The sequence below is a fragment of the Diadema setosum genome, chromosome 6 (genome assembly GCF_964275005.1).
Source record: "Diadema setosum chromosome 6, eeDiaSeto1, whole genome shotgun sequence".
NCBI classification, from domain to species: Eukaryota; Metazoa; Echinodermata; class Echinoidea; order Diadematoida; family Diadematidae; genus Diadema; species Diadema setosum.
Genome location: NC_092690.1, coordinates 6,642,388 through 6,654,973, shown reverse-complemented (window position 1 = coordinate 6,654,973; position 12,586 = coordinate 6,642,388). Strand labels below are relative to the sequence as shown.

Genomic DNA, 12,586 nt, shown 5'->3' with positions numbered 1-12,586 from the left:
GTACGGTGCCTTCTCAGTCTCTATAAACAGAATTCTTGAATAACCATTTTCACTCCTTGCCCTATAAACGATAAAAAGAAGAAATATCCAAACGCTTTACATTTATCCACGACAACAGTGAACACTATGATATATGGGTTTAGTGGCAACTTTACGCCCTTATCGTTCTCAACCAACGATTTATACTGTCCATTGCCGCCACTACAGTTCAGTTCAAGTATTTCATATTTCCACCTTCTCAATGAGATTACAGAATGGTTGACAGTAAAACAAGAATACAAAATATATACAACCATATCTTTTGATTGAAGAAGAAGAAAAATAAAAAAATACTTTACACAAATGTATAATAATGGTCATATCATCTGAGAATGTCGCAAGTAAATATCAGATATCAAATATCTATAACGCTTGTAAACTGTAGGTTTCCGAATTCATAGTCATGGAATTATACGGAGAACGGATATATTTATCTTGACCAACAAAAATTATACCGGTACAAAAATCCAGAGGCCTATATATAAAGAATGAACTAATGAACCACATGGATATCGCTCAAACCAGACTGTACCGCGTTTGAAAAAAAAAAAGCGATATATTTAATGTACCGGTACCATTAATAACTTTGATTTGACATCATGGAACAAAATAATGTATTGCAGCGATCACGGATTAATTATGCATGATATGCATTGATGTATCGCTGTTGTTGTTCTGTTTTGTTGAGGTTCTTTTAGTGACCCAGTGTTAGTGCTTTCCAGTATATTACTCTTTTCCAATGCAATAATCCAAACTTTTACTTTTTGCCAATAAGCGTTCAATGTTGTCTCATTTGATACGTACCTAAATATTCTTATATCACACTTTATGAGCCGTTCAACTTCTTTCTGTGGTTTATTAAATTTACGAAGGTACTCATGTATTTAATGCATCGTTATCACCTTTGATCGAAATATCAAAAGCGTATCATGAACTTGATGATAGACTTTATTGACATTAACAGACCCGATTGGCATCGTAAAGAAAGCAATATCATATAAAGGCCTACTGAAAGCAAGAATGGTTGGTTGTAAAGTGGTATGCCTACTGAATTGTATGTGATATCGGATTCTTCAATGTAGCTCTACAAATTATCTTCAAGATGTGTAGTCCCTACAGACAAACAAAACAAACCAATGCAAGAAAAGTTACTCGCTCGTATTGACTGGGGAAACTTTGAGTGCAAAAAGAGTGAAATATCGACAACCCTTCCGTCATTTCACATCCCTGTCACAAAGAAAAAAAAAATCGAAAATGGATATGATCAGCATAATCACCTGTCTGGCTTACCGAGTATTGTATAGGGTCCTACTAGAACTCGGTAAATGTTCACAGCCTATGTCTTGCATTAAAGTTGAGAACCCCGTCGTAGTGAGTCGAATTCCCTATCGTTCAGGCCGCCGTCCAGCTTGCTTGCGTAATATGTAAATGTGCGTCGTATTGATCAATCGCGGGCACGCCCTAAAAATAGCAACCAAAGTACAGATGTATGCCCGCGATGCGGTATGTTGACGGCCGCGCGCGAGTTTTGGATTTGGCCAAAGAGATATATTACATATAGAACCTCTTTGGATTTGGCAAGCTCATTCTCTACGACGACGTGCGCAATACAACGGGCAACCTCTTTGGGCAAACCAAAGAGAGAACTTGGTGAGCATAGCAAACGAACCTAATCACTGCGGTGTGCTCAGTGTGCTTGGTGGTTGCGTGTGTGTGTGTACCATACGAGAGCGAGTTACACGGGCGGTACAGTTGTGGTACGACAGTCCGGGTACTGTGAAGCCGCAAGTAAGAAGGTGAGAGAAGCATGCAGCATCCATAGGACAAAAACTGGTCTGCTGCAGCTACGGGATCATCTTTGACTTTTTAATATCACACAAAGCGAAGAGCTATTTTCAGCAGGCTGGCTGCATGCGGGATCCATCGGGAAGAAGTACGTAGGTCCTACAGCAAGATTCTCTGATATTATCGTTTTTTTTTTTTTTTCAACAGTTAGTTCGGATAAAAACGTAAAGATTAAAGAACTCAATTTTACGAGTTGCAAATACAATTCTGATAAGAGCTTACTCTTTACTTAGGCCCTACTTCTCGGCAGCTTCAAAACAATGAACTTAGTTTATTGTTTTGAAGCTGCCGAGAAGTAACGTTAGGGCCTAAGACAATTTAGGCCTGGGCTATAGTATAGACCCTAACGTTTAGTAGACTAATACAGTAGTTAGGGGCCTAGGCCATAAGTGCTAAGACAAGGCTAGACTAAACACATTCAACTTTAGGCTATAGAAACAAGCTCAGTCAAATAAAACGTGGAGCTTTTGTTTATCGTTAGGCCTAATTAAGTCATAATAGTTTTGTTACATTTCATAGTCTTCTAACTTGTTAGGTAGAAATCAAATATTCTAATTCTATTTTTGCTTTGTTTTACATGGCTAGATTACATAGAAATCATATTCATACGTCATTCAATACCACAGTCAGTAGGCCTACTCGGTAATCATGTGTATTGCCTTGCCATGGTGTGTTGCCTGCTGTATGATGACGGAAACTGCACACAATAAGTTCACATCTGCGTTAGAGCACAAAGTGGTGTAAACGTCAAATGTTTGGACACTAAATAGTGTTACAGTCATAATGATTTGAACTTTTGGGAATTCTCGTTGATTTGTTACTTAATAAATAGGTAATAAGTTACTCATGCCGAGCTTTTTCGAACATTCTAACATGGTTATTACTTTTTTGTCAAACTCAACCACTCTGTTATTTTCGACTTTACGTTAAGCTTTACAAAAACAAGAGGTGAGGAAACCGTTTTTATTTTAGAAATGTAACGAGAGAGTTCATCTTCAAAATTCATTGTGTGTTGGCCGTCGACCTAGTCTGACTGTAACGTTAGTGTTTATTGCTATGTTGTTTCTTCTATTTAGGCCTAACACGTTAGGCCCTACCTCAATAGTATCGGTATCTAGGTATTAGATACGTCATACGTGCTGCTACTGGTTGTTGCGAACCGTTAGACGTCTTAGATCTATAACTTGTGGTGGGCCTATAAACGAATGTCTCTAACAGTCGAGATTTTACCGGTGACTGTTGGATCTTAGTGCCAAACTTGGTGCCTAACTGGTTTTCTCTGTGGATATCGAAAGTATTTTTTTTTTTCAAGTTGGTTGTATTCCACAAAGGTCTAGGCTAGATGGTATAAAACTGTTTAACGTTAGTATCGTTGATGCTAACAACATACAGAATACGACATAGGCATTACATAACATACTTTCAGGTCTTTCTTAGCACATATTAAAGGTCCTAAATGAAGGCTTTCTAGAGTAGAAATTTAGTGTGGATGTCTAAAAGGTACACGCATAATTTTTGACATCTTGTTGCAGTGTAGTTTTATTTTTCCTGTTTTCTTTTCTTGTATTTGTATTAAGCACTTAATATCACAATGAAGTTTGAACAGGTCAGTTTCTTTTTTATTCTAGCCTAGTGCCCTAACCATTTGTGGTCACCAATGCCATTCTTTAACAAAACATTGGTAATATTAGGCCTACTGATAATATTACGATTTAGGCCTACCTGCTGAAATAAGCAATGATAATTTTACGGTACAGGTTTAACTGACAGCACATCTTTCTTTGCATCGTGATTAGCAAATTAAGACGGAAATTTGTTCCCATATGGGCCATAATATGATTTGTGCGGTTTTATATTTACGTATCAAATCCATTTTCATGAATACAATTAACAATGTACGTACCTCGCATAATCTTTGTCCATGCCTAATTCGGTGCAGATAAACACTGCCAGAATCACACATTGAGAAGTCCGACTTCGTTTGAAGTAGCAATCTAGCATGATGCCAACTGCATAAGTAACAGAGTTTAACTTAGAGCAGTAATGATTGCAGTCAATTTTTTTGTTGTTGTTGTAATTAAGCTTTCTTTCGCAATTCTATCAAAATTTCCTATGATTCAAATATTTCTTTTAGAACTAGGAACCCTATTCATTTATCTAATAACAGTAAAGGGCGTAGATTTTTTTTTTTTGTATCTACTTGCTTTTTCAATATCTATTGATATAGATCTACATTTTTGACTAAAGACACGGTGTAGATATTAAATGACGTTACGTATTTAATTTACAACTTCGATTTTTACATTTTCGTTCTTCTTTTAGAGCTGAGCCTGCGGGATATTTCAGACATGGCAGGGCAGTATAATGGTAAGTCAAAACATTGCTGTATTTCAAAGGTCTGTTTCAGTTAGAAACGACGAGTGTTTCTCCCTCCACCCTCCCCCCCCCCCCCTCTTTCTCAAGTTTCTAAATGTCGTTTCAGCTGTTAATGGAAGCAGCACATATCAATTTCTCTTAAAATGTCATCGGTCTACTTCAAAGTCCTTGTTTGGTGCGCTGTAACTAGGACTCTAGGAGGCAGTAGTAATGCAATAATTCTATACTGCCGTTGCGACTTCGTGTTTTTCAAGGACCTTCAATTGACGTTAATGCACAACAAAGTACATGTACTTAAATAAGTAATGTATTGAATCCGAGACTAGATACTGTATGCCAGATGGTACAAATGCAACCTAGTTTCACTGGTTGTGCAATGGCGCCTTCAAGCCCGGTGCGTCCAGTAATTGTCTCTAATTCCTCAAGTTTTTTTTTTCACTCTCTCTCTCTCTTCTTCTTCTTCTTCTTTTCCTTCTTCTTTTTTTCCTCTTCTTCTCCTTCTTCTTCTTTATCATCTTCTATATTCATCTCCTTTGACAAGTTTGACTTTCTCTTATTTCTTCTTTTCCGTCTTTATTTTCAGTTTGCGTAATGATCATTAATAATTCTGTCATGTCTTTGCTCTACTCCGTCTACTTTGAATAATGCAATCGAAGTTGGCGGAATCAAGTAGGATTTGTGAACGTTTCTTGAATTTGAAATGTCTTTAGCGATGTCCGTAACTAACAACTTCAAACTGCAGACCCTAGATATGACCTTTTTGGCCTTATTCTCATTTACTTACACGTAAATCTTTTATTTTTTTTTTTTGCAGTCATTATTCTATTTGATACTTTACCAATTATTACGTTTCCCGACATCTTATTGCGGTCGCGAATTCTTTCTGCTATCTGCAGACCTTTCCATTTTCGCGAATTATCTATCTGTCACCAGCCACTGCCCAACCATTCAAAGATAGTACCATTCTCATCACTTTTATTCAATGGTAGATTTCAGCGACCCATCTGACGCGGCCGTACGGTACGGGACGGTCAAGTTGACCGTTCCCCCGGGCTTCCAGAACATCATCCGTCTCATATCGCACGAGGTGCTTCGCGAGCAGCCGAAGGACAGCATCAAGTTCATCGCTGGTTTTCTCCAAGATGTACTCGCCATTCGAGAAAGTACGTTCATCCAATGTTCAGTCCTCAGTAGAATACATCCAATCATTGATTGTTTTAATTCGTCATCACTGGAACAGTGCACCTGCTAATCGCACCCATTTGCTTGTATTTGTAACCAAAGTGCGTCGATGTGTGTGTCTGTGTGTATGTCTGTGATGGTGAGAGGGTGTGTTTATGTGTGGAAAAATATCTACATGTATGTAGGGGCAATTATTCCATATTAAGAGGCTTGTTCCCTCATTAGCCACTCATTCTGTGCCCTGTGGCGTTTTGGTCTTCTGTTTTTTAATTTGTAGTCTACTTTCTTTACCTGACCGCGTTGCTGATTTGTTTTTCTTTCTTATTGGCTTGATTATGGACTAAATTGATGAAACTAGGCCAAAACATACACACCGTATATGTTTCCCAGTCGGCAGTGCTCAACTTATTTTCTAGTTACGGTTTTTGTAGGCATTAATTAAGTTCCAACAGCTAAGTGAACTGCAACTGATTGACAAATTGCCCTACATCGACGTAAATAAGAATTTCATGAATTTGAATAGCTAAGTGAACTGCCAAAAGGAACCAAACGCCAAAATGAGCTGCATGCTTTCTATCTTGTCACGATGTGATATCCAGTGGTAATTAGACTTTTGTGGTACATGCTGTATCAAGGCCAAGTCCTGTCGAACAAGCTTTTCCAGGCTCAAAACTTGCCTAAATCCCCGGAAAATACGTTTTACCATCGGTGCGCCCATTTGCCGAGGTGCTTAAAATAATGTATGCGTGATATACTAGTAGCGTTCGGAATCATGATACATGTATTAGAAGAAACGTGTAGGAACAAGCGGTGCTTAATCAAGAGGCTACCCTTGGCAAATGAACATCATTATCACAATTATTGTCCCTTGTAATGGATAATTATCAAAGAGTGTATTATAGTGTGTGATTACTGGTGTCAGATAATGTAGGCCTATCCGAGTTGTACTCACAGCTGCTGCCAATGTAACATTTTGTTTTTGCTCATCGCACAAGGTACGGGGTTCGATCCGTGTCTGCACGGCGAGCTCATCGCACGAGTTCAAGCCCAATACGCCCAGATCAAGAGTGAACGAGCGAGTGCAGGAACCAAGAGACCCGAACCCCAGGACAGCTCAGCGAGTGGCGACTCGGCCCCCGCTGCCAAAAAGGGGACACCAGGTTCGTGAACAAAATGCAGTTTACCGCAAAGGGTATCTCCTCACGCTGTTAATTACTTCTCCTTTTAATATTTGAAGCTTTACTCAGTTTCTGTTTTTACAGATCTTCTTATCAAATGAAAGCGCCCCGAGTTGTTTGGATTTGGCACGTTTCCTCAGAACAAAGCATGTAGTGATGATATTCTTCCTGGTATGAGGCACCGTTTTTAGTTCAGTTTGTAAGATTTATTTCTTCATTTATTTATGTTTATGTTTTTTTGTTGTTGTTGTTAAGAAAGTCAGGTACAGCACTTCACGAGTTACTGTTCACTTCACATTACTACAGTCAAAAGAGTGCGGCCCTTTTCTTCTGTTGCTTCTTCCTCTGTCTTTCACTTCAAAATATTGATTCACAGCGAAGGCAATGGAAGGTGCAAAGAGTAGTAATATGCGTATCTATTAGTGTCTATTGTACATGTCCGGTTTTGCGTTATAATGAAACATGTAACAGCAACAAAGAAAATGCAATTAGAATACAGAACAGCAGTGCATGGCAACTAATTTTGAAGGCAGTTACTACATAGCTCTTGTGGATGGGATGCAGTTTACTACTCTTGAATAGCACATTTTCCGTGATATAATTTTCCAACAGAAGAAGGCCTTCCTGCTCCAGACACCGTTGCCAAGCGCCCGGAAACCCCACCGGGCCAGGAGAATGAGCCGACGGCGGCGGAGGCCGAACCAGCAGCAACTACACCCGAACCAGCAGCACCTGCACCCGAGCCAGCAGCACCTACACCCGGTAAACATATTGATATCATCAAAAACATTGTTACGTAACCAGTGGCATTCAAACGAGACTGTACCATGTCTTCTTCTGCCATACAGTCATGTAAGCCGCGCTGTTTAACCATTCTCCTAGCGAGCATGGATGCATTTACGAAAGCTTTCCTCTACTTGCAAACGTCATTTCCAAATGCGAGCAACTTTATTATACATTGGCCTATGAAAATATAGACGATTTCGAGAAGTAACACATACTGCTGTCGAAGACACACAAACCCATATGCATTTTATTTCCATATGCGTGCACATGTGTGTGTGTGTGTGTGTGTGTGTTTCTTTGTACTCATGTGTAAATGGTTTTTTGCTCATATAATTATTTTTTTTTTTAGAAAAAAAAGTTTTTCATTTTAGGTTTGTATTAGGATATTTTGTGTGTGATCTTTTTTTAAAATCATTATCATGAATTTGGTTTGGCTTGTCTTGAATCTCACCAGAGGAGACTACACCGGTTGAGAATATCCCCGACGCCACATCCGTGGAGCCAGATCTTGCCGAAGCGGCATCTTCAGCTGATGCGCCTGCTGCCATGGAGGAAGACTCCGCGCCGACAGAATGCCTGCAGAAGATGAGGGGGTACCTCCCGAACCATCGAGTGCACCACCAGAAGACACTGGCGAATCAGGCGAGGCACCCGCGGACACAGAAGAGTACACAGTGGAGCCGGAAACACGGATTAGCCGTTCTAAACTTGTGATTTTATCGTGTAGATACTTAATCATTTGTGGCTCTACAGACTTCCACAGCAGAACACTGAAACAGACAACATGAAAGTGAAACCTACAATGTTATGTTCTCGTTATAGCTATTAACCAGATGTGGACATCGCTTTTTCCGAAGGTTGACTTTTTGGAAGAGTCATTTTGTTTTAGAATTATTCATTGTTGTTGAACAAAGAAATCCGAATAATCATTATTGATCGTGTTTCGCGGTGCGTACGTTAAAAGTCGGTGTTGTTTGATAATTGACTAAACGTATTTGAAGGTGCCATGACGTTTCCTTGGCAACCTTTACATACGTTTCAGGAGATTTTGCCGTCTAATCACAATTGGATTTAGAATAGCCTTCTGCTTCTTCTTTTGAGCAATGTAATTTTTCTCCGCAGTCACAGAAATAATGCCATTAACTGTGTGTAACATCTTTCACTCCTCTGAAATGGACGCGTGCGTTTGTGTTTCAGCCTTTCTTTCTAGGCACACTATGATAGATCTCAGTGCTTCAGTTGTCATACTTTTGACCAAATCTTGTCAACAACCAACAAGCTGTTGGCATCGTGGCGTCATGTAATGATAATTATTGTACTATTCATTATTATAGTCAACTTGAAGTAATCACCAATACATGTCTTGAACTGAGCGCAAATGACGACGTTGCATGTTTTTTTTATGAATTTTGTCACGATGGTTTCAAGCGTACGTACGCTAAAGTGTATCTTAGTATAAAGGTATGCGACACAGCGTGAACAAGAGTCTTACTATTAAACAATGCAACTCGACTAAAAATGGATATATTTGATGATTGAGTGGAAAATGTATTCAATTAGGAATCAGTGGGACACAGCTGAAAGATACTTTCACCAAGGTCATTACGTCAAACCCTGACAATACACAGTACAAAATGTGTCAATCGGTGGTAGTGGGACCCCAACAACATTCGAAGGCAAAATGTTCACATCTTCCTTAGATATGATTTCTTCTGAACATATTCATTTACAGTCTCACTTACTTTACAATGTGAAAGACAAACATGTGTTTGGCTTGCAAGGCAACCTGTTTCAGCCCTGTATATTTGACTAGGAGGTTTGGCTGGACGATTGACGATTGGAGAAGACTTTAACAGCGAACAGGTGGCACCATTGTGTGTTATTTCTGCTTGGGTTCGCTTTCTCCACAATAGCCCGCCCGTAGGGCACACATTCAGTTATTAAAAAAAAAAAAAAAAAAAAAAAGAGAGACAGAGAAAAAATAGTATGTTTGTGTTTGTGTTTGAGTACTTGCCTGTGTGTGTGTATGTGGGGGGGGGGGGGTGGATGAGTGCGTGCATTTGTGTGCGTGAATAAGTGACAGAGAGAGAGAGAGAGAGAGAGTGACCAATGGACCAACGCCTATTCTACAGAGCGTATCAAAAAAAAAAAGTAATCCAACTTTGCAGAGCTGCCATTTCTTAATTGTCAGTTAGAGCACAATGTTGGTTGTAAGGAAAGGGAAACTCTTCCTCTTTCAATTGATACCTAATTATGTTGACAATTGTCATGCATGACTGAGCACATGGACTTTAAAGACGACAATGACAAATTGCACTTTTTCCAAGTTTGCGTGTTATTGTGAAGGAACAATGCATGTCTCACTGCATGGATGAGATCTGTCAATGAAAGTTGCCAAATAGGCCAGCCTGTACGAATGCAGGTTTATGTTTAGGTTTTGTGTTTAGGGTTTGTGTTTAGGTTTTCTCCTAACATTTTATGGTCCATAAGCTTTAACGTGGCCTTTTGTCCGAAAACTTGGTTGCTCCCACAGAGGCCAACCCACACAATCCATTTTTCTCTGTTCATATTCAACATATAGCTCCCAGTGGCAAACCACGTCTTGAATATGAAAAGATAATGGTTTCGTCTTAATGGGAAGGACCAAATATCGACAACGTGGCCATGTTAAAGGCTATGAACCATAAAACGTTAGAAGAAACCCTAAAACACGAATTTGCAGTCGTGCAGGCTGGCCTGATAATTTGACCACTTTCACTGACAGATCTCATCCATGCAGTCAAACATGCATCGTTCCTTCTCAATAACACGCAAACTTGGAAAAAGTGTAATTTGTCATTGTCGTCTTTAAAGTACATGTGCTAGGTCATGCATGACAATTGTCAACATAATTAGGTATCAATGGAAAGAAAAAGAGTTTCTCTTTCCTTACAGCCAACGTTGTGCTCTTCATAACTGACGATTAAGAAACGGCAGCACTCCAAAGTTGGATTACCTTTTTTTTTATACACTCTGTACAAGTTTTGCGTACAAGTGAGCGCAGCATTGGCAAGCCGCATGTCGTACCAAGCTCGTTTGGTAATTGATCCGCCGAGTGAGCAGGTGAACGGTGCACATTTTATTGATGATGTTCAGACAGGTCGGGAGTGATTAATTATGTAGATGAGCGCATTGAATACCTCGGGCAGATAGATCCCGATATTTAAGCTCTGGCATGACATATAATTCCCTTTATTTGCGAGGAGTAGGGAGTTGCTTTCGCAGGAAGAAACATGTTGAGGTAGTTTCGTGTCATTATATTGAGCATGAAGGAGAGATATCAGCGCTGACGTCATTAACTTTTCATTGGTTGTGATTCCCTTGCGTCATACTTGTCCTCCGGTGCATATGTTTCTTGGTTTTGATGCCTTTATTGCCATGATTGTTTCTTCAGGCACATCTCATAGGCTTTCAGCATCTATGACTTATTCAACATGCAGTACCGTACATACCGTCATAGAGAATCACTAAAAACTTTAATTTCAGCAGGCTTAAATGCACTTTTTCTTTAAGGTGGAATAATTGTACCATTTAAACCTGATGATTTTTTTTTTTTCAAATTGCGTAAGGAGTCGAAGTAAAACGATATAATTTTTACAGCTGTTCGAATAGTCACGTACACAACCTCTATCTAAATGAGCACAAAATTGTTTATGTTGGATTTAAATATGCCTATTATGTATACAGTGTATTCAATTTTGTAAGGAAATCTGATTCATCATTTTGAAAATTTGTCGTTGTGTTACTCAAAAAACCACGCAGCCCTGGCTAGTAATATCACAAAGGTGTAAAGTGAATGGTGAATTTAATCATAATTTGTTGTTCGCCTGTGTGTATTTAACCATTAACGTGGGTTAAATGGGTCTCATTTCATAAAAGATATTAGGATAGCAACTATGACAACTTCCCATCGCAACAGCCAATCTGAAAGCTTGTTACGTGTCGTTACCATGACAACTGCCATTCCAGCATGACTTCATGTGATCTTCATGATGCTGTCTTAGAATCATTTTGTGTGTGTGTGTGTGAGTTGTGTGTGTGTGTGTGTGTGTGTGTGTGAAGTAGGGCCCGAATGTAAATTTATAATTGGTAGATTATTACCGCGCAAATTATATCCTTACAAGTCAAAGCACGTGAATGTCATTAAGCATGTGATGAGACGTGAGTGAGTAAATAAGTGTATGATAAAGAGCGAGTATTAGAGTGTGTGATGAAAAGTGAGTATTTAATGTTTGGGTGTAATGGTGTGCGTTCGTATGCCTGTATTGTGTTTAGGGTGCTGTTCGTTATTCCGAAGGTTCGATATTCCGAAGGTTCGTTATTCCGAAGGTTCGTTAATCCGAAAGACACAAATTCCCTATACCTAGAGGTTCGTTAATCCGAAAATGAAAAAGAGTTCGTTAATCCGAACATTTTTAGCGTTATTCCGAAGGTTCGTTATTCCGAAGATTTGTTAATCCGAAAATGAAATTCGGAAAAACGAACCTTCGGTTTAACAAATCTTCGGACTGAAGAGCCTTCGGAATAATGAACCTTCGGAATAACGAGCTGTAACCTAATTGTGTTTGTAATACCTGCGTGAATATTATGCGAGTGAGTCAAGTCTGGTGTATGTGCGTTCATTGCAGAAAATCCCAAACAAGATCGCGATGGTAAAGGAGATAATATCAGCATCAGTAACGAGGGCAAACAAAAACTTTACTATTTGTGACCCATCACATCAAAAGCAGCCACAAGTCGCCTGCACTACAACCGAGAAAAAAACCCCAAAATGTTGATTTTTGCTGATTGAATATTATAGGGTTTTTATCTACCCTTAGCTCAACTTTCAAGTTGACACGCTTACCAGAAAAATGTGAAATATCCGATTATTACTTGTAGGCATTCTTTTTTTCTTGCTTGCTTGTCAACTTTTGCAACGGAAGTAATACATAAAAAACACTAACATTGCAATAACTGATGACAGAATTGATGGCGATGGTGACGATAATGATAATAATGATGGTGATAATTATTTTTGTGGAATTATCCTCTTGGTGAAATATTGGTCATACATCATTGCAGAATCGTGAAATTGGAAACGAATATTTGAAAAAAAAAAAAAACATTGTTGAAGGGATTTTTTTTTTTTTGCTATCAAA

The 12,586-nt window shown here is 39.0% G+C and overlaps 1 protein-coding gene across 1 annotated transcript; it reads left to right on the top strand.

Annotated features, from left to right (window-relative positions):
- Positions 1-1,734: 1,734 nt before the first annotated feature.
- LOC140229924 (uncharacterized) lies at positions 1,735-8,929 on the top strand. The gene is made up of 6 exons (XM_072310124.1): positions 1,735-1,972; positions 4,207-4,251; positions 5,250-5,423; positions 6,438-6,602; positions 7,233-7,382; positions 7,861-8,929. The coding sequence occupies exons 1-6, from the start codon at positions 1,951-1,953 to the stop codon at positions 8,118-8,120; spliced, it is 816 nt and encodes a 271-aa protein (XP_072166225.1). The 5' UTR covers positions 1,735-1,950; the 3' UTR covers positions 8,121-8,929.
- Positions 8,930-12,586: the final 3,657 nt, after the last annotated feature.